Source organism: Bactrocera dorsalis, chromosome 5, assembly GCF_023373825.1.
Source record: "Bactrocera dorsalis isolate Fly_Bdor chromosome 5, ASM2337382v1, whole genome shotgun sequence".
NCBI lineage: Eukaryota > Metazoa > Arthropoda > Insecta > Diptera > Tephritidae > Bactrocera > Bactrocera dorsalis.
Window position 1 is genome coordinate 62,245,542 of NC_064307.1, and position 22,440 is coordinate 62,267,981.

General features: G+C 35.1%; 2 protein-coding genes across 4 annotated transcripts; one reads left to right on the plus strand and one right to left on the minus strand.

Annotated features, from left to right (window-relative positions):
• Window positions 1-233: 233 nt before the first annotated feature.
• LOC105229278 (uncharacterized) lies at window positions 234-1,251 on the minus strand. Its single transcript, XM_011209454.4, has 2 exons — window positions 1,133-1,251; window positions 234-1,065 (listed from the first exon to the last, which is right to left on the minus strand). The coding sequence occupies exons 1-2, from the start codon at window positions 1,143-1,145 to the stop codon at window positions 344-346; spliced, it is 735 nt and encodes a 244-aa protein (XP_011207756.2). The 5' UTR covers window positions 1,146-1,251; the 3' UTR covers window positions 234-343.
• A 784-nt stretch (window positions 1,252-2,035) lies between these two features.
• LOC105229263 (probable helicase with zinc finger domain) lies at window positions 2,036-16,031 on the plus strand. 3 transcript variants are annotated; one of them, XM_011209432.4, is made up of 6 exons: window positions 2,036-2,160; window positions 4,066-4,699; window positions 4,773-5,397; window positions 5,464-7,316; window positions 9,042-12,603; window positions 13,926-16,031. In XM_011209432.4, the coding sequence occupies exons 2-6, from the start codon at window positions 4,328-4,330 to the stop codon at window positions 14,990-14,992; spliced, it is 7,479 nt and encodes a 2,492-aa protein (XP_011207734.2). In that variant the 5' UTR covers window positions 2,036-2,160; window positions 4,066-4,327; the 3' UTR covers window positions 14,993-16,031. The 3 variants fall into 3 exon arrangements, with proteins under 3 accessions (XP_011207734.2, XP_011207726.2, XP_029408520.2); XM_011209424.4 differs by lacking the exon at window positions 2,036-2,160 and adding an exon at window positions 2,966-3,053; XM_029552660.2 differs by lacking the exon at window positions 2,036-2,160 and adding an exon at window positions 3,062-3,962.
• The last annotated feature ends 6,409 nt before the right edge of the window (window positions 16,032-22,440 follow it).

Genomic DNA, 22,440 nt, shown 5'->3' on the forward strand with positions numbered 1-22,440 from the left:
TGTCGGTAGGAATGGGTAGTGCAGTGAAGATGCTCTCGGTAAATTCTGTGATAAAGCCCACCCAGTTATCTTTATTAAAGTTAACGAAAGTGCGGTGCCGTTGGAAGGTTTCTCGATTGAGATAATTATGGACACTTGGGCTTATAACAAACAAGGAATTGACCCCTGAAAGTCGAACCCAACTTTTTCATGAATATTTAATGTTGTAACAACAAAGATACATATTTCATTTGCAATTTTGTCTTTATTATTTCACTACTTATTTCACTAAATACATTTTCTAAAACAAATACTTCTTCAATCACTTAATTTTCTTATAAACAATATAGTGAGAGATATACGCTCACAGCCAATCTCTAATAAGCACGTCTGCCAGCAGCACAGCCTTATATATCTCACCCCTATCATCGGCATTCGAAATGCCTAGCTGCTGCAAATCACTTTCGCTCAACGTACAAAATACTACATAATCCACTTCTTCCATTTGAAAGATCGATTTGTATTTAATCATACCTACACGCCGCAACAAGTAACCAACCCGTGGACTTAGTGGTTTCGGCACAGCATACACTTCAAACGGTTTTGCATAGCGCCGTTGCAAATCTTTTAAACCCAATGGCCGGCAATGACGTCGAGTAGCTAAATTTTTAACTGTCGAATTATTTTTAGCGCAACAACCACCATTTGCTGCAGCAAGATTGTGCTGCGTTGGCACCTCGAGACGTGTGGAGAGAGCACCAAGGTCGTTGGATGTATGCGGTGAACGCAAACGGCGAATGCCAACCAATGGTGAACCACGACGTTGTGGCGATTTGCTATAGTGTTGTTGCAATTGCGGTGGCGCAAGTCGACCATTAATAACTGTTGGTGTTCTGGCTGGTGATTTTGCTGCAGCGCGTAGTAGTGATTTTGGCGTTAGTATATTTTGTACGGTATTTAAGCGACGAAGCAATGGTGTAAGCGTGGTGTTATCGTCAGGATCAGCATCACTGTTGGCACCATCAAAATCGAAACTACAATCTCTTATTGTGATCGGTGTGAAGGGAATAATTGGTGAGACGGGGTCTAGTTATATAAATTATTGACAAAGTTGTTTTAATAATGTATGAGACCTTTTTAATTTAAATAATACCTTCAAAATCCATTTATCAGCGTTATTAACAAATATATAAATATAACAGATGTATGAAAATAAACTTTTTTCAGCAGAAGGCACTTACCGTTAATTGGGTTACCACAAGCGAAGAGATCAATTGTTTAAAAGAAGGAAAAACACAATACTAGATTTTATTACCCATTTTAATAGAATTTTAAATAATTTTAGCCATATTAATTAGAATTGTAAATACATCACGAATTTTCATTCTAAAATAATGACTACCGTCTTGTAGCCATTTTTTCTTTTCATTTTAATTTGCGGTAAGTTATAAGTTTATAAATGTGTAGGAAAATGTTATTGTCAATCACACATATTGTGGTAGCGAGAACATATTATAATATATTTAATTTAATCGGAATTTTACTATTTCCAAAACAATCAGACATAAAAAATTATTCCGGAATTAATTTTATAACAGCGTTCTTTCCAGTTAATTATTGCAGGGCAAAACTCTATTAGTAACAACTCTGTATTTAACAACGAAACTGCTATCAAAACAAAAATGGCAAACTCTTCTCTTACATTTCTCCTTAACTATGTTAAGTCAACATCTGACATTTAGCTACGAACAGTAAAAACAAAGTAAAATTCACAAAAAAGGGGAAAGCTGAAAGTGTGGAACCGCAATGACAGCTGTTCAGCAAACAGTTGACAGCTGCAACCAATTACAACAAGAAAAAGTGGTTGCCAATGATATATAAGTTTTATATGTCGTTATGATATATTTACTTACAGCGCTTTTAAGCTAAAATTGCAGCGCCATAGTTTAAATTTACACAATATTAAATATTATGTTCCCCATAACAATACGAATTTCAATAAATGTGAATCAGTTTATATATGTATGCTGCTGCAAAACTTTTTTTATAGTCTAAAAATTATGGCAACACTCGTTTTTCGATGTGCTGCGCGTTCACTTCTCATAGTAGATATTTCTAATTTGTTTCATTCAATAAAAATGTAAAAATATGTTAAAAAGGCGATTTCTTTGAGTTAAAAAGGTAAGCATTTGGGAACTAAATGTTTGCCGCTTACTAATTTAGTGCATATGCAATCAAAATGTGTTACGTGTATGTATAATACGAAAAAATTATTAGCAGCTGTAATTTGAGCGGCTCCGTAGCAGTGTGAAAAATTGTGTGTGTAAAAGAAGACGGTGCCGAAAGCAAACGCATTACATTTCAGTGTGTAGACAACGGTTTTATTGTGTTGAAGTTATAAAATACACTGAAAATTGTTAGTAAAAATTATAAGTTAATGGTATATTTTCATACACAATTCGTTTCGCCTTCAATAAACGTTTTGATGAAAGTACAAAATAATGTCTGAAAGAGGAGAATGATTCTCCGGTTTGCAACGATTGCCATTTCACACAATTTATTTAACTTTATCTATGCTTCACATTCTTCGGTATTAAAGAAAGCTACCAGATGTTCAGGTTAATTGTAGCGCAGAATTGCCTATAGAGAAAGTCAATTTGATAGTAGTATGTTTACGCATCAATCTACATCTTCAATTATGAAATTAATACCTGAAAACAAATCCACGCTATTGCGTATACATTCAGTACACAATTTTTAGTTCAGAATAGTCCCAATTCATTGATAATTGAATGTTTTGCATCTCTTAATAATTATTCCGCCGAGCTTATCAATTCATTTGTATATATGTCGGTGATTTTGATTAAAATATCGAAAATGCATTATGAGATTGATATATAAAACTCCATTGAACAATTATTAGTTTTATCAAGTATTTTTCTAACTTTTTGTAATATGTCGATAACGCACCTAAAATCCTATTCTATTTCTTAACTTTTCCGCTAATCTGGTAGCATTCTGTTTCGCACACGACACCGAACGACTGCTACGAATTTATCCAACCATAGAAGACGGTACGGTATAATCTTTAATTATTTGGTTAAAAAATATGTTATAAACCCCCAAAAACGTAAAGAATTTATAATATAATATGTGTTAGGTATAATGAATGAAAAATGTGACAAAAAATGACAAAATTTTGTTGAAATAGTGAAAATAAGGTCGCCTTGCAGAAGTGTACGAGAAAAAATGTTCAGACGAAAAAAGAGCTGCGAAATACTACCGTAAGCAGATGAGTGCCGTATGCGGCAAGTGTGTGAGCAGGAGGGCAAAAACGAGAAATGGAGAAATCGTCTGGATGGGAAAGAAAAACAAAAAAGGCAAATCAACAAATATATAAAAGAAGAATTTAATTAAAAAAAAACAATAACCACAACGAACGCCACAACAAAGTGAAATAAAAATGATGGTAGAGCTAAATTCATGCTATGAAATAGACAAATTGTGTAAAACATGTAAAAGTTGAATGTGTCCTAAGAATATAATATCACTCTGTGTACATAATATAATATAATTAATCATTCCGATAAGTCCTGAAGTTAAACTGTTACCATTGCGTGGTTTTTGAGTTAGAAGATACATATAGTTAGAAGTTAAACAAGCTTACGCATAAAATGATAAGTGTGATAAATTATTCGTATAGTTAATATGAATAAGAAGAACGTGAAATTTGTTTGGTTGGAAGAGTGTGTAAAATAAGCCACAGCGTGGACACCAGCTGAGTGGGTGCAAATTAGTGCGTATTTCACCATTAAACGTCGAGTCTTTGCCCACCGCTATATTGAAAATTAACACGGCCATCACTGCGCCGGCCTGAGTAAAGTTGTTGCTACGAAGCAGCAAAAATACATTTTACCGTCAAAAATGTGCCTTGAAGTTTTCAATGACTATGAGTAAACATGTTGCATAAAAAAGGACAAACGGTGATGCTAGGAAGAAATAAAATATTTTGCGCTGTTTAAAAATTATAGCAATCCTCCATGAAATGATTTACTGAAATCGCATTTTTGTTTCTTTTCTTTGCAGTTTAAATATAAGCATTTCAAGATGTCGTAATTAATTAAGAAATGGAAGCAGCATCAGAAGTTAATTAATCCGACAACAATTAGTTTAACAACTTTGTAAAATAGATTTGTATAATAATCAACGCATCAGTTACACCCATATTAATCTTAATAACCAACATTGCACAATAAGAATTACACTACCAAAAACAAAAAATAAAAAAAAAAACAAAAAAATCTAATTATAATTACTATAAAAAATACGATAAGCAAAATAAGAAAAGATGACCGAAAAAGAAATGCAAGCACACGATATGGTGAGGCGGCGCAACTGGTCGCGTGCCGTTACGCTCTACGACCAAATCCTAGAGCAAATCACTGCAGCTGTTACCGCCACCGCTATTGTCTCCGTCAACAGTAATAACACGGCTAATAGTAATAATACAGCATTGGCGCGTTCGCAAAAAGATCGACAAATCGCTTGCCTTTTGGGTCGTTGCGAATGTATGCTAGAGCTGAGCCGCTATGAGCAGTGCCTCGCCGATGCGCGTAAAGTATTGGCGTTGCTGGCCGATCAGTCGGCGGATTGTTTGGCAAGTGTATCACGTGCGCGCCGTTGGCTCGTGCATGCGCTATGCAAGCTGAAAAAATATACTGTAAGTAAAACTTCAATTTGCGCTATAAATGTGAACTTACAATTATATTTTAATTATTCATTGCCTCTAACAGGAAGCTGAGCAGCTGCTGCGCGAGTGGATTGGCGAACTGAACGGTCATCAAAGTTTTTTAGACATTTCCAAAACATTGGAACGCTACAAATCCATCATACAAATGATAAACGGACACAAGTCCACACAGAAGATCTCACAGTCACGGCTTGAAGACGAAATGTCCATATTGGACACCAAACTCGACCATTGGGCCACCAATAACCTGCCGTTGGACAAATACAGCAAATTGCTGAGCAACAAGGGACTGAAGAAGACACGTGATGGCGTCAGCGAACGTGGTGGTGGCGACGGACGCGGTAATAGCAACAATAGCGCTTGCAATAATGTTGGCCCCGGGCAACATAATGGCTCTATTGGTAGCGGTGGTGGCAGCAGTAGTATAAGTAGTAGTAGCAGTAGTGGAAGTGGTAGTTCCACAACAATATTGCAAAAGACAACCGATTTGTTGGCCGCGATAAAAGTGACGGGCGGCAAGCATGGCATGTCAAGTGCTGGTGGTGCCATCGAAGACAATGACAATGCCACCTACTGTTCCTACTGTGCGATCAGTTTTGAGACGCGTAATGAGTTGCGACAACATTGCCAGACTGAAAGTCATCAAAATGTTATTATGTCGTATGAGGGTAATTTTTCATTGTTATTTTTAATCTAAAAATATGTATTCTATTAAATTTTTACTTTTTTGGCAGGACGCGACTGGAAGTGGCGGCCACCACCCCGCGGCTTCACTTTGGACTCATATACCTTGTGTGAGGCATACCAAGAATCACAGACATGCCACTATGGCAATCAATGCGTTGAGGCACACGGACAAGACGAACTAAACGAGTGGAAAGAACGTTTCGAATATCGCCGCATGCGCCTGCAAAAAGCCAGCGAAAAAGAGCTCTACGGCAAATCATACACCGAACAAATATTAGATCGTTGGATACAAGCGACAGCGCCCGAACGCATAATGTGCGAAAAAGTGGACGGCGTTGAGGTGCGTTGCGAGCAAGAGCTAGTGACGAGTATCAGTTCGAAGAGCTCTAAACGTGAGTGGATTTTCGTGCTGAAGTCAACGCGTGTGTTACGTGCCGTTGCGCTGCTGCAAGATGCGCACCGCAATCACTACGCCATAACCGGCATTAAAGTGGACGGCAATGCACCGATATATGATCTTAAATCCAATCAAGAATGGGTCTCAAACACTTACAAGGCGTCATCAATGGAGAAAGACTCCACAAAGTTATCAAGTGAGTTCAACGATACAACGCTGTCATCGGCGCTTGCTAACTTGTCAACGGATGCACAAGCACCAATTTTGGAGCATAAAGTGACGATAGAATTCCACACAGACATTTATGGCACCTTTCGGCAAACAGTATGCTTTGATTTGGGCGCCGAACCATTGCTGGTGCAACAGCTTTGTGTCGATGTAGTGCCGGTTGGTGATGCTGAGCGCATTGAAGAGATTAAACGTGACATTATTAATAGTTCGGTGACGCGTTGGGATGTTTCCAATACGAATTTAGTAAAATTCGAGACCACCATTGGTACACACCTGAAGACTGAAGCCTATCTGAACGATCTGAAGCACGAGAAAGAGATGCTCGAACGCTATCCTTGCCCGCGTGCGCAAACCTTCACACTAACACAATCGACGATTGTCGAGAAACGCCTGACGCAACATAATTACCGTTCGCGCATACACGAACTGCTGTATGTGGAGGAGATAGCACGTTACGAGCAAATCGCACGCTATAATGTGCGCACCAAATTGACTGTAACATCTAACTATATACTGACACCGGCTGGTATGGCCACCAGTACGGCGAAATTCTCGTTGACTGGCGAATTATTCGCCTTAATGCGTCTCGGCAAGGATATTTCCGAAGACACTTCAGCTGGACGTTTAATACTTTCGAATTGCTCTAGTGTTTACATCAGCGCACCGGAGGAGTTGCACGCATTAAAGGAACGCAAACGTAATGTCTACGAAGCGACCATTGAGGATAAGGGCAAAAATGTAATTTATCTCAAATTATCTGCGAAATGTGTGGAAGGCATGAATTTGAAGGCTGATACCGAAATCGAAGTCGACATACAATTCCAATTGAATCGTTTGCCATATTGTGAATGGCATAATGCAGTCGATAAAATAACCGATTTCAAAATCATATTTCCTGCCACCGAAATCGAACCGAATATTCCGTGGACGCCGAAAAAACAATGGTCCGACGCGTGTGAACCGAAGCTAAATGCGAAACAACGCGAGGCGGTGAATGCTATCACGACAACGTTGGGCATTAAATTGCCGCCCATTTTGTTGATTGGTCCATTCGGTACGGGTAAAACATATACGCTGGCGCAAGCAATCAAACAACTCTTAACACAGCCTGAAGCGAAGATTTTAATTTGTACACATTCGAATTCTGCCGCCGATTTGTATATCAAAGAGTATCTACATCCGTGGATTGAGCAGGGTTTGGAGGAGGCAACACCATTGCGTGTATACTACCACAAACGTTGGGTGGCCACGGTGAACAGCGTGGTGCAAAAGGTGAGTTTGGTTGCTTCTAGGGTCGAAGGCCCTCGGATCCATGTTTCCGGATAGGGATCACATAGCCTCGATAGCACCCAGCAGGATATTGGACTTTATCAATATGCTGGGGCTAAGCGTGTCCGTGAGTTAGGAGAGGGCACAATAAACCCATGGTCGCAGTGCATGCCTCAATTATTTATCTATCTATCTATCTAGGGTGTAAAAGAAATATTAGAAAAATATTAGGTCAACCGATGTCGAGCTCGAAATATTCAATTTACTATCCAAGTTAACTTTATAAGTGAAGTTGTGCTATGTTTCTGCAGTAGTTCATGCACTGTAGCCCCTACTGTTGGTCTTACAAATAGCATACAACTTTGCTCTGTGGCGTTTTATAGTAAAACGCGATGGTTCCCATTGATTGATTTTGTAGAAGTTCACGCAAGTGAGGAGAGTTCTCTGAGTGCCATTCACTTGAGAGTGGCCAGAAACGATTCTTTTACATATAGTCCAAGTAGCTCACGAATTTCGGTCTTACCAAGTATTCTCTGTGTAGCCAAAGAACATCCGTTTGAAGTTGAACTAAAGTGAGAAGGCGAACCATCCCTCACCAGGTTTGTGATCCGTCACGTAAAAAGCGCCCCTAATGGAAAGCAAACAACAGCCTCGGACGAGAGACACCAAATAGCGGCAAAAACCACCCTGAAGTAATGATACCGAGTTGACAGTTCTTAAGCGGCTAAAAATCCGAGTCTGTTACGGTTACGTAAATCCAACCGTCGTAACGAGTTCTCAATGGTCTATTTGTGAGGTTTTCTTTACCTTTTTTATATCAAAAAATAGGCTTTGCATGTTAAGGTTCCCGATATAATGCTAACCATCTCTTTGGATGCCTTCTCAAGCCGTTCCCACGACGTTCGGGTCTACGTAACCGGAACGGACCCGGATTTTTATCCGGCCAAGGACTGTCAACTTGGCAGAATTCTGCCGCTACTACAACAACAACAATAACATGCCTTCTCAAACCTACTCATCTGACATCCCTTTGCCCCATGGTCCGAACAACATAAAAGCAGTAAAGATTGGTAGAATGCATTAAAGAAAATCTCAGCCTCTGACATCACAAAATAAATGAAGCTGCAAACATTAGACGCTAAATAGCTGTTGTTGTTGTAAGATCTGAAGTTCGTAGAACACTAACGAGGTAACAGACTTGTGAAAATTTATAGTCCGTTTCAACTTTCATAGACCCCGGGGAACAGAACCCTCGAAAAACCGGTAGTGATTTCAGAAATTCAAAAGTCTCCGCGAAGTCGATTGAAAATTTTAGTCCATTTCACTTTAATTGACCCAGCTATTCCGTACAGAACCATTCGGTTTTAACCAATATTTAAGAAAATGTCGTCAACTCTTTTATAATAATTTTACCTCATAACATCGTTATTGGTGCTAAAGGTTCACAATTTCTGTTCAATTCTAATCTGCCTACTTGTAAGTTGAAGTCAAGCTTCTAAGTTAGGCTTAACCCTGAAAAGTTCGATGCTTCATATCACTAAAATCCCTGTCGAAAAGGCTAATTTCTGTGGCTCTCAATCTCATTTTCTCTTCAAGTTACACATAACAGTTCTTTGTATATTTTGAGTTTATCTAACCATCGGCTACTCTTACAAGGTTTTTTTTACAAATATAAAATCGAACAAGATTCTTTTATTCAGATTTTGCATTTTTCTCCTCCCCTTGCAGTACTGCATAACGGACGGCGCTGGAAATTTCCGTCGACCCACCGTCGAGGACATCAAAAAGCATCGAATTGTTGTGGTAACACTAAGTATATCGATGGAATTGGCCAATCTCGGCCTACCCAAAGGATACTTCACTCACATATTTCTTGACGAAGCCGCCCAGGCTATGGAATGTGAGGCAATAATGCCGCTGGCGCTCGCTAACGACAGCACGCGCATTGTACTGGCCGGTGATCACATGCAAATGAGTCCCGAACTCTTCTCCGCCTTTGCAAAAGAACGCAAATTGCACATTTCGTTGCTGGAACGTTTGTACGATCATTATCCTTCGAATTTCCCGTGTAAAATATTGCTTTGTGAAAACTATCGCGCACATGAGGCGATCATAAAATTCACATCAGAATTATTTTATGAACAAAAATTAATTGCTTCCGGCAAGCAACCGCGTCACGAACGTTTCTATCCGCTCACATTTTTCACCACGCGTGGTGAAGATGTACAGGATAAGAATTCAACAGCATTTTACAACAACGCCGAAGTGTACGAGGTGGTGGAACGAGTTTCCGAGTTGCGCCGTAAGTGGCCCGTTGCCTGGGGCAAGGTAAATGATGCCAGCATCGGCATAATGACGCCCTATGCCGATCAAGTGTTTCGCATACGTTCGGAATTGCGCAAGCGCCGCATGGGCGGCATCTCAGTGGAACGTGTGCTGAATGTGCAGGGCAAACAATTTCGCGCTGTCTTCCTCTCCACCGTACGTACGCGCGCCACATGCTTGCCACAAATGATAAACGCTATGATGGGACAGGGCATGCATCCCGGAATGGGTGGTATGGGCGCATTGCCCGCGGAGGATGCCGATTACGGTTTCTTGAGTAACTCCAAGCTGTTGAACACGGCGATTACACGCGCGCAAAGCTTGGTCGCCGTTGTGGGTGATCCAGTGGCGCTCTGCTCAATCGGTCGCTGTCGCAAGGTGTGGGAGCGCTTCATCGAAATATGTGACGAGAACAAATCCTTATTCGGCATAACATGGTCTTACATGCGCTCGCAATTGGATGTCGTGGAGCTAAAGCGTGGCTACGTGTTAAATCCATTGGCGCCTGAATTCATACCGCGCGCCATGCAACCGGAAGCGTATTTGCGCGATCAAACAGCCATGTACTTGATGGGCGCTGCAGGCGCCAATGTCGGCAATCATCACGGTGGGCCTCATCCCGGCGCTGGACCACATCATGCGGGCGGACCAATGCCGCCACACGCTGCCGGTATGTTGGCCGCTGCAGCTGCAGTTGGAGGCGGCGGCGGACCAGGCGGTGCGCAAATGCAGCCACATCATGCCGCGATGGCGGCCGCTGCCAATCATCAACAACAAATGCAAATGCAAATGTACGCGCAGCATCCAGCCGCCGCAGCCGCTTACAATGCAGCCGCCGCAGCTGCGGCAATGATGAATCAGAATATGGTAACTGGCAAAGGCGGCGCTGGTGGCCATCACTTCCCTGGACCAACACATGGTCCTAATCACATGAATATGCGCGCTTTGGGACCACATCAGCCGGGCGGACCGCAACAGCAGCCAGGACCACCACCGCCAGGACCGCTGGGACAACAATATAACATGCGTGGACCGCCGCCGCCACCTTCCGCTGTACATTTGAATCAACCACCGCCACCAGGCACTGGGGGCGCGCCATCACAATTCGCCGCGCAGTATATGCCATGGCAGCAAGCGCAACAGCAAATGCGCGGCGGACCACCAGGTAGTGGTGGAGCTGGCGGCAACTATCCACCACCAGGCGCACAGGGACCACAATCGCAGAATCCGAACGCCAGTCTTTGGGGGCCACCGCCGCAATCGAATCCATGGAGCGCACTGCCGAACAAGCAACAGCAAATGCCACCTCAACCGCCACCGAACAGTGTGAGCGGCGGCGGTGGCGTTAGGCAAATGGGACCACCGCCACCAAACGCGCAACAACAGCAAACGGCGGTGGGTATGCGCGGCGGTAGTGTACCGTTGCAGCCACCGCCGCCAAATACGCAGCAGCTGCGCGCCAACTCGAATGAAATGGGCTACTTAGCGAAAAAGGCTTACGGGCCACATGCCGCGCCAGGTGGACCACAACAACAACCGCCGCTGCCGCATGGCACTTTTGGCGCGTACGTGGGCAATAATGCACCTCCGCCACCGCCCAGCCAATTGCAATTGTTGAACCAACGTAATATGGGTGGTGGTATGCCGAACGGACCCATCAGTCCACTGGATCCCTATATGCAGCGTGCGCAGGGCGGCACTGGTCAGGCGGGAACGCCGCAATCAGCAAACAACTTCTTTGGCGGCGGCGGCGGTGTAAATAATATTTCAGCGCTCAGTAAGGATAGCAAAGACTTCCAGTTTCTCAATAATGTGCATATGCCGCCGCTGAATTTAGGTGGCGGCGGTGGAGGAGGCGCCAATGGTGGCGCGAATAATCTTTTCCAACCACCTGGCGCGTTGCAACCGCCTGCACCAGGCAACAACAAACAGCAGTCGCCGTCGGCGCAACGTTTTCCACAGCCGCAAGAGTATGCCGCACTACTGCCACCCAATATGAGCATCTATGACATGGCCTTCGAGCCGAAGGACTCGCAGTACAAGTGGTGTTTGAAGCTGCTCGAAACACACGGTCAAGAAGCGGTCAATAAATTCACCGAAGGTCTGGGGCAAGTGCTTAATATGCTGAACCAACAACAACAGCACCAGCAACAACATGCCCAGCAGATGAACGCGCGTGGTCCGCAAATGCAGCCGCCACCACCGCCACCGCATCTCAACATCAATCAGTTGCTGCCGCGTGATCTCATGCAGCAATATATGCTGCCTGCTTTGATGGGCGGCGGCAACGCCGGCGTGGGACCACAGCCACCAATGCAGCAGCAACAGCAACAACAGCAGCAGCAGCGCAACAGCCTGATAGGCGGCGGCATGCATCACTCATACCCAATGAACCCGTTGGCTGCCTTGGGTAATCAACAAGGACCACAGCAGCCGCCACCGCCACCATCCCTATTGCCACCACCCACAGACGAGACGCCGCCATTGGATGGCATCAATTTTAACCAACAAATCGATTTAGCCTTCAATACTTTGTTGAATGGCAGCAATGCTCAGCCAATATTGCGCAATCTCTTCAGCAACACGGGCAACCGTGGCGCAAATAGCAACAATTTGATGAATGGCGGCGATTTTCTGCTTGCGTCCAGCACATCGGCATCGTCTTTGGTCAGCACGAGTACTTCGGCGTCTGGTGGTTTGGGCGGTCATGAGTCAATGCCGCCACAACAGCAAATGAAATTGTTCCCGGGCTTAGGTGGAGGTGGTGGTGCAGGCGGCAGCGCTGGTGATTTAGGTGGTGGAAATATTTTAGTTTCGGCCTTGCAACAGCCACTCTTGAATAACATGCAGAAAGGACCAATGTTTGGGCCAATGCAACATCAGCAACAACAGCCACAACATATGCTCGGTCAACCGCCGTCACAACAGCAGCAGCCACCGGTTGGTGGTAGTTTCTTGGGAGGAAGTAAGTAACGCTGATTTAATTTTAATTTAGATAAAGGAAATTCGGAAACTCGAAATTCGTATTTTCGATCATTTAAAATTATTTATATACATATGTATGTACATAGCTTCGAAATTCGAATTAAATTTAATTATTGATAGAAAAATATTTCGAACATACTTTCGAATTTTCGAAGATTGTTTAAAAACATGTTTTGAAATATTTTAGAAAATTTAGGTTTTATAAAAAAATGATTTCGAACATGACTTCGATTTTATTTTGAATTTTCGAAGATTGTTTAAAAACATGTTTTGAAAGATTTCAGAAAATTTATGTTTTCTAATGTCAGTAATTCATTTAAAGTTTATGCTTTAAAAAAAATATATTAATTTCGAAATTCATATTCGTTTGAAAATGCTTTGTTTCGACATTTTTATGATGACATGTTTGGTTTTCGAATGAAATGCTTTTTGTTCATTGCTCTAAAATTCAATATTAATATATGTACTGTATGTACATACATTCAATACAATTTGAATTTTTTGATTGTTTTATATTCGAGTTTTATAATTTTCTATAGTATTTATATATAATCAAAATTTATTTCTTTATTATTATTAAATTTTAGCTAAAACTAACTTTTTTCAAGTCCAAAAATTAAAAATTTATTAATTTCGAAACATTCAAATTTTCGAAAAATACTCATTTATTAAATTCCATAATTGAAAAATTATTTACTTCGACTCATTTTCAAAATTCGAAATTTTTACTTTGAAGTGAAATAAAAACTAAATTTGATTTCGATGATTGGGTTTTCGAATTTCGAAATTTTCACACTTTATAGAAATACAAACCTTTTGAATGATTTAAGTACAATTTTATAAAGTTTCAAAACAGTTTATATGAATTTCGAAAATTTTCGAAGTTAACATTTTTTACATTTCATTGAAATGCCTTTTGAATGATTTAAATACAATTTTATAAAGTTTCAAAACAGTTTATATGAATTTCGAAAATTTTCGAAGATAACATTTTTTACATTTCATTGAAATGCAAATGTGGCTAAAATTTTACAAATTTTTCGGAACATTTAAGCTTAGTTTCGCAATTATTCGAATTTTCGAAATTAATATTATTTTTGAATTGCAAATTTCAAATATCTAGATTATTTTTTTACGAATTTTTAAGTTATTCGAATTTTCGAAATGTTTATATTTTATTGAAAGTCAAACCGTTTGAATGAACCAAATATAATTTTAAAGAACATTTTATATGAATTTTCGAAAATTTCCGATTCGCAATATGTATAATATAAGTTTCTTATATATCCCTCATTCCTTTAGATTCCTTATTGAATAGCAAAGATTACTTGCTAGGCGGCGATGACAGCATACTCAGTGGCGGCTCGAGCGTACCACTCTACCGACGTCAAGCGATGGGTAACGGCAGTTTGAGCAACAGCATCAGCTCCAATAGTCAAAACCACAGCCACAACAGCGGTCACAATAACAGCTACAACAATTTAGGCGCACATACGGCGACAGGCGGCGGTAGCAGTAACAACAGCGGACATTTATTGCCACCACCCGACAACATACTCACAGGTGGCACCACTGACATACTAGCCGGACTGAATACGAGCGCCAGCAACCTGATTGAAGCGCTGTTCCAGACGAACGCAACAACTAGCTCGGCGCCCACCACATCAATGCCGAATAATACAATTACAACGAGTACCGGTTTGGAGCAGCAACATCAACCGCAACCGACACAACAGCAAACTGCCGGCGGCAATAACAACACCAGTTCGTTTCAAAAGATGTTTAACAGCTATGACATTTACGGCTCGTCGGCAGCTACAGCGAAAAAATACGAATTGGATTTGTTTATGCGCGACCATCCGCTGGGTGGCGGCGGTGGTGGTGCTGGCGGTATGGGTAGTGTTGGCGCTGGTGCTGGCAATGTGACTGGTGGTAATAGTAGCGCTAATGATGCACCGCTTACGAATAATCATCAGGCGCATTATCACAACAACAACGCCGATAGTCGCAACAACACCACTTACGCGGCTGTGCTCAGTCAAGGACAACATCATCAACAACAGCAGCAACAACATCAGCAGCAGCAGCAACACCACCAACAGCAACAGCAGCAGCATCATCACCAACAACAACAGCAACATCACGCTATACAGCAACAGCAACAACATAACAATTTCCATCATCACCATCCAAGCGGTCATCACGTCGAACCGCCCACAAGCGCTGCACCAGGTAGCGGCCTTGGCGGCGCTGGTGCTGGCAGTGGTAATACTAGTAGCGGTGGTGGTGTTGAAGTGGAGAAGGACCTCTTTGCCGCCATACGTGAACTGGGTCAAGGCACAAATGGATTCTATAATTATTTTCAATAAGTTTTGCTGCAGTCAAAGTCTTACCTTTCTTTGGTATGTGTTGGCAGTGTGGTGAATTTCTCATTTTGAATTGTTTTGTGTGGCTTGTTGGTGTGAGTGTTGTTAACGTCGTAAGCGTTATTCGTTGCACAGCATAGGCGACGACGTAATGATGTAATAGTGTTGTGGGCGCGTTGCGCGTTGTGCTAAAAATATACGCCGGCAGTCAGTGCGTACATTGGTGGGTTAAAAATATACAATGGCCGTGCTTTAGTGCGTGGTGGTGACAATTAACAACAGTGCATGTGCAGTTACATATATTTAACGTTAGTGAGGTATTGCGCTCATTTTGCTTATGGTGTACACAAAAACTGTCATCTTAGCTAAGATTCAGCAGCTAACGTTGATTATATGTGCATGTGGATTTAAAAAAAACAACAAGTAGTGGTGAATTTTAAAGCAAAACAGAAAGTGAATTTGGTATTCTAATATAAATATGCTTGGAGAATTTATTTTTGTGAAGTTAACATACATTTAATATTCGAAATTGCTCTTTAATTTGTAGCTAACCGCAAAATATTTGTTTAACCACAAATATAATGCTCTTCCTACCTTCCCTGTAAGGAATGTAATTGTAGAACAATATTTTAGACATATTTTGATTTTATTTTTGGCAAATTAGTACTTTATTGGCACTTAACCTCAAAAAATTTCGATCTACGACAAATGTAAAGTTCTTCACACCTTGCCAACAAATTTTCAACATAAGTTATTACTCATAATGTAAATTTCAATTTTAATTTTTGTCAAAATAGTATTTCACTGGTGCCTAACCTCAAAAACTTTAAGCTAGCTACAAATTTGAAGCTCTATCTACCTCCCTTTTAAATGTAAAATATTTAATACACATTTCAGACTTAATTTTTGGCCAAATTAGCATTTTACAGGCACCTAACCTCAAAATATTTCGGTGTACTAAATATATAAAATTCTATATGACTTCCCTATATACGCACAATAAACTTTTTTACGCATATTGCCAATTTCCGCTTCCATTTTTGCCAAATTAGCATTTTACTGGCACCTAACCTCAAAAAAAAAAATTTGATTCAAGGCAATTTGTTAGCATAAATGTGTTTTTTTTTTTCTTCTGAGTATAGTAACTCGCAGACCATTCTAATTGGTCAAACAATTAATTTTTTTCTTGTTTTCAAATTTTGCTCAAACAACTGTTTTTTTATAGTTGCTTTTATTTTTGAAAATTCCAACTTCCTTATACTTGCTTTCAGCCACTTGCAGCATATCAACCTGATTCCTAACCTTTCCAAGCAAAAATGAAAAAATTATTGCCTCGCTTGCATGCATCTTTGTTTTTTATACTTAACCCACTCATGTCTCCGCCAGCTCATCGGCTTCAAAGCCCTGATTTTTGCACAAGCACTTGTCTTCCTTCCTTTTCACACCAATTTTGCTATAATCATTGTATATGTATTTAATTTTTTTTTATTATTATTATTAATATTAAGTTTAGTTTGTCGCATTTTAAAGAACGCGAGTATTAAGTTATTCCTTAATTTAATTGTATAGAAAGCCAATATTAGCGTAGAAAGCGTGAAATTGTTCGGAAGACACATTTCTGTAAATGTGTGCTTGTAAAAATATTTTTTTTTTAAACTTCACCAAACGATTTTTTGAACGACCGAGTTTTCAAGTACATTTCGACATTGACTGTACGCACATACACTCATGTACATAGAACTGTTAACTCCGTGGCACACTGCGTCGGCCAGGCCACCACTTGGCGCAACGCACTGACGCCTTCGGCACTTTACGAACACACGCCTCATACGCGCCCAAATGATTTACATATAAATATATAAATAATAATGCCTAGTTTTTAGTTTAAAATATTACATATTATATATATATAAATATATACATTATATACTTGAATGAATATTAATAATAATAACAACAAAGAAAATAATTGAAAAAAGTGGAAACATTGAAAAATCTAAATTGTAGCGAAACCATGCAAATTGTTTCGGAGCTGAGCGCTGCGATTTGCAACGAGGAAAGTTAGTCAGAGGCTCTGTAGCCTTTTGCGCCGCTCTTCTTCGCAACGCGCTCCAAATGCATGTTGACTTTTATATATAACTATATAAAAAGAGATATGTGTGTATATATACGTGCATATATATATATATATATATTGATGTATTTATAACTTTATAATTAAACTGAAATATACATAGTATATATAATAGCGTATATATGTATATGTATTATATGTGCGATAATTAAGTAAATGTTTATTTTAATTTAATGCGTTGTGTGCATGCAAATACATGTGCTTACATACATTATATGTGTATATTTGTTGTAAGTACAGTAGGCGTAAAGGCGTTAAAATGTGAAAGGTGTTGGGCTGGTTCGTTGAAGGTAGTGCAAGGCTGATAAGGTTCACACTAAGGTTATAAGTGACTATGATTGCTGGGTATATATTTTTTTAGAAAGGAAACTAATTTGTAAAATAGTTAAAGCGTGTTTCAGCTTGAAAATTTAAATTTTTTGTTTATCGAAATAGTATGTTTTTTTCGAAATAATAATATATGTATACATATATATTTTTTTTCATAGTAATATTTTTTCTTAATAAAATTTTCTTTTTCGTAATAAATTATTTTCATAATAATTTTTTTTTTATAAATAAATTTTTTTTTTTATAATATATTTTTTTTTTTTTATAATAACTTTTTCATAATTTTTTTTTTATAAGAAATGTTAATTTACTTGAATTTTGTGTACAATGATGCGCCGAAAGAACAATAAGTTTTTTTTATTTAAATAAAAAAAAGATAAAAATGTTTTAGAAAAAACATAATTTAGTGAAACGAATAAAAAAAATAACTATTAAATTTTTAAGTAAACATAAAAAAATTAAAATATTTTCAAGAAAAAAAATCAAAAAGAAAACAATAACAAAAAAAATATTATATAAATAAAAAAGGAACCTTAAAATTTAAAAAATTTCATCGTAAAAAATATATTAAAACAAATATATGCAATTTTAAAATAAAATTCAATTATAAGTAATTAAATTAATTTTTATGATTAAATACATTTTTACATTTTAATGAAATTTCTTATTTTTTATTTAATTTAACTTATTGAATAAAAATTTTTTATTATCATTTTTATTATTATTTTTTTTAAATTAATTTTTTCGAATTATTTTTTTTTAATTATTTTTTTTTATTTTTTTTTTTTTTATTAATTTTTTAAACCAAAATAATTGATTTCTCTATTAACAACAATATGCAATTAAATGAAATTTATTAATTTTTGAAATTCAATAATTTAATTTAAAAAATTTATTTAATTATATTAATTTATTTAAATTCAATAATTTTTCCAATTGTTAAATTAAATGAAATTTTGTAATTAATTAACTTTTTAAATCCAATGAAAAATTTATATTAAATAATTTTTTTAATTAAACAATTTTTTCAGCTATTGAACATATTATGCAATTCTTAAATGAAATTTTTAAAATATTTAATTTTTTATATCAATGGAATTTTATAAAAAGTTGATTGTAAGCTATTGTAATATAATAATTTTCTTTTAAATATTGATGTGAAACTTTTATATTTCTTTAGAATTAAAATAATTATTTAAAATTAATTTAATAATTAATTAATAATTTTTATTATTTTTTTTAGGTTTTATTAATTTTTTAGGTTTTACTTTTTTTAATTTTTATTTTTTTTTAGTTATTATTTTTTTTAGTATTTATTTTTTTTAGTTTTTATTTTTTTTTTTAGTTTTTATTTTTTTCAATTTGTATTTTTTTTTTTTTTTAGTTTATATTTTTTTAGTTTTTATTATTTTTTATTTATAATATCAATAGATTCTGATTAATTACGAAATTACTTTTTCGCTAAGCTATTTATTAAATATGCTACATTTTTCGTTCCAACTAGTTTTTGAAAATTTTTGGTAAATTTTCTATTTTATAATTTTTTCAAAATTATCATTTTTTTTTTAAATAAGAGTACTTTTTTCATTAGTATATAACACTTTTTTTAATTAGTGTTTTTTTACAAAATTTATATATTTTTTCCAATAATTAATTTTTTTTTAATTAAAAAATTTTTAAATAAAATTTTAATTTTTTAATTTAAGTTATTTCAGAAAACAATGATTTTTTTAGGTTTTTTTTTAATTCATATTTAATTTTTAAATAAAGTTTATGATTTTTTTTCTAACAGTAATATTTTTTTCGAAATTAGTGTAAAAACACATCGAAATTAATGTTTCTTCTTTTGAAAATTTATGTTTTTTTTTGGAAATTAATGGTTTTTCCAATTTTTTTTTTGTTTTTTTTTTCTTCAAAATTTATTTTTGTTTTTTCAAAATCACGAAATAATGTTTTTGGTTTTAAAATTTAAAAATTAACGTTTTATATTCAAAAATTATTATTTTTTTCAATAATAATAATAACAAAATTATTATTTTTTTCAATAATAATAATAAAAGTGTTAATTTTTTCAATAATAATAATGATAAAGTTTATAATTTGCCTTTTTCACATTTATTTCATTTTTTTCAAACAAAATTATTATCCCAAAAATGTATTAATATTTTTTTTCCAAAATTCAAATTTTTTTAAAATTATGTTTTTTTAATTACGTATTTTTTAACTAATTATTTTTGGTATTATAATTTTTATTTTTTTTATTTATATTTTAAATAGTTGCTTTTTGTAATTATTTAATTAAATTTTTTTATTATAGATTTTTAAATTAAAATTTTTTAATTTTTTTTTTATACTTTTTTTTATACTTTTTTCAATAATTTGTTTATACTTTTTTTTAATACTTTTTTTTATTAATATTCTTTTATAAGTTTTGTTTTTAAAATTAATATACCTTATTACATTTTTTAATTCACTTTTTTTCAAAATTAATGTTTCTTCCACCAAATATGAAAATATTTTTCAATGATAAATATCTTTTTTTGAAATGAATTTAATTTTTTTCATAAGTTTATATTTTTTCTAAAAATTACTATTTTTTCAAAAATTAATTACTTTTTTTCAAAATTAATTACTTTTTTTCAAAATTAATTACTTTTTTTTCAAAATTAATTACTTTTTTTGAAAATTAATTACTTTTTTCAAAATTAATTACTTTTTTTTCAAAATTAATTACTTTTTTTGAAAATTAATTACTTTTTTTTCAAAAATTAATTTTTTTTCAAAATTAATTACTTTTTTTCAAAAATTAATTACTTCTTTTTTCAAAATTAATTACTTTTTTCAGAAATTAATTGCTCTTTTTTCAAAATTAGTACTTTATATAACTTTGTATATATATTTTTTAATTATTTCACATACTACAGTTAGTTTTTTGTTGACTCTAAATATAATAATTTTTGCGCCTGTAAAGTAATTTTTTATTTCTCTCATAATATTTTAGTTTTACTATAGTTATTTATTGTATTCTGTATTTAATTTTTTTTTTCAAGTTTAATATTATATATTAATTTAGATCTCAAGCATATGTATATTTTTTGGAGTCATTTAAGTAAAATTTTTCCCAACAGCTAACCGCAAATGAACTTAATTTCCTGAAATTAAACAATAAAGCAACAAATAGTTTTATAACCTGAAAAAACGTGAACTTTCCGCCTTCAGCAACCGGCCAAGTGCTTGCCGTCTTAACGCTACGCATGCCTTATCTACAGCTCTGCGCGTGTAATGGAAAAGAAAACACTTATTTAGCAAAGAAATTGCAAAGATCGCCCGATTGTGAATAAAAACTGCAAAAAAATATATATTTAATTTATAATTAATTTATTTTTTTTAATCAAAACATAATTTAGTATTTATTTTCAATTAACTTTTCAGCAATTACAAAAAAAAATATCTTTGTATATGGCATAAAAAATTATTTCATAAAAAATAGAAAAATCCAAAAAAATCAAAAAAAAATGTAAAAAGTGGTGAAATTTCTTAGTTGTAGCGCAAACAATTTCAAATATTGCATAACTGAAAACAAAAACAAAAAAACTTTGCATAATATGTATGTATGTAGCAAATAATTTACAAATACTAAGTGTGTAATATAAAAAACAATTAATATTTAAAGTAAAATAATTGATAAGCCTACAAATAGGAGCAACAAAAAATATGAATATGTATGTACGCGTGCAACTAACACTATTTCAAGTACATTAAAATTAAAAATAACAACAAAAATTGAGAATATTTACGTTTTACGTGAGAGATATATGCAAATATATATAAATATATAAATAAATACATACATATATGTAAGTTTTTAACGTGTCGTCACTTGAATATATAAAGGTAGTTTTAATGGAAAAACAGAAAATTACTGAAAACAAAAAAATGTAAAAGAAAACAAAAAATTAAAACACAGAAAAAAACTGCAAAAACTTATAAATTTAACACTTAAACACAAAAAAAAACCAAAAACATAAAACTGCTGTAAAATTTATACATACATATATGATTAAAACTAGTTTAGCATAAATTTTCATAAACATTTTCAAGCAAGAAAAACAAAAACAAACAAAAAGTGAAGAAAAACATAATTGCGTAAAGAAATTGTATTGAATTATATTAAAAATAATAATTAAATTGCATTGCAAATTATTGTTTAATTTAAATTTGTAAAAGAAAAATATGTTAGCTGCTAACTAGTTACAACAAAAAAAATCAATAAACAATTACTGAAGACGAAAAGCAAAGTTTTTGTATGCTGCAGCGCATATGGCGAAAATTTATATATTTAAATATGAAATTACAACTACTTTTATTGCAAAAAAAAAACAAGAAAAAAAAACAAAAAAAACTATGTTCTATATAAATATAATTATAAATGTAATATTTAATTCGTAATTTTTTAGTTTTAAATGTGCAGCGTAAATCGGCCGCACGCGCTGAACTCAACGTTTTAAGCGTGTACCACACAAGCACACACACACATACACACTCTAGACATACTTGTGCACATAAAACAGTTTAATTCTTATATAAATATTATATTTACGTCTACACAAACATGCCTACACACACACATACACTTACATATAATATATATTTGTAGCAACAACACCAACACATGCATTGATTATAATTAATTAAAAATATATATTACATAATTAATTAAAATACACATACAAATACGATTTATTATTTTTTACATGTTTATTGTATATTATTACTATTATTCTTGCTATTTCTTACATTAAATCTTAATTCATTAATTAATTATAAATAAAAAGAATTCTTATTATTAAAAAGTAAAAAATACAGCAACAATTTAAACCGTTTTTTAAAATTATTGTCATTTGCTTCAAGTAAAAACTAATTAAAAAAACATAAATTATAAATAGTAAACGAAAAAATGCATAAAAATAAAAACAAAAAATTTTAA

Excerpts from the sequence above, each read along its gene's own strand:
- LOC105229263 (XM_011209432.4), top strand. The coding sequence starts at position 4,328 with ATGACCGAAAAAGAAATGCAAGCACACGATATGGTGAGGCGGCGCAAC. Across the intron at positions 7,317-9,041 it reads TGAACAGCGTGGTGCAAAAG|TACTGCATAACGGACGGCGC; the intron begins GTGAGTTTGGTT and ends CTCCCCTTGCAG. Across the intron at positions 12,604-13,925 it reads TGGTAGTTTCTTGGGAGGAA|ATTCCTTATTGAATAGCAAA; the intron begins GTAAGTAACGCT and ends TCATTCCTTTAG.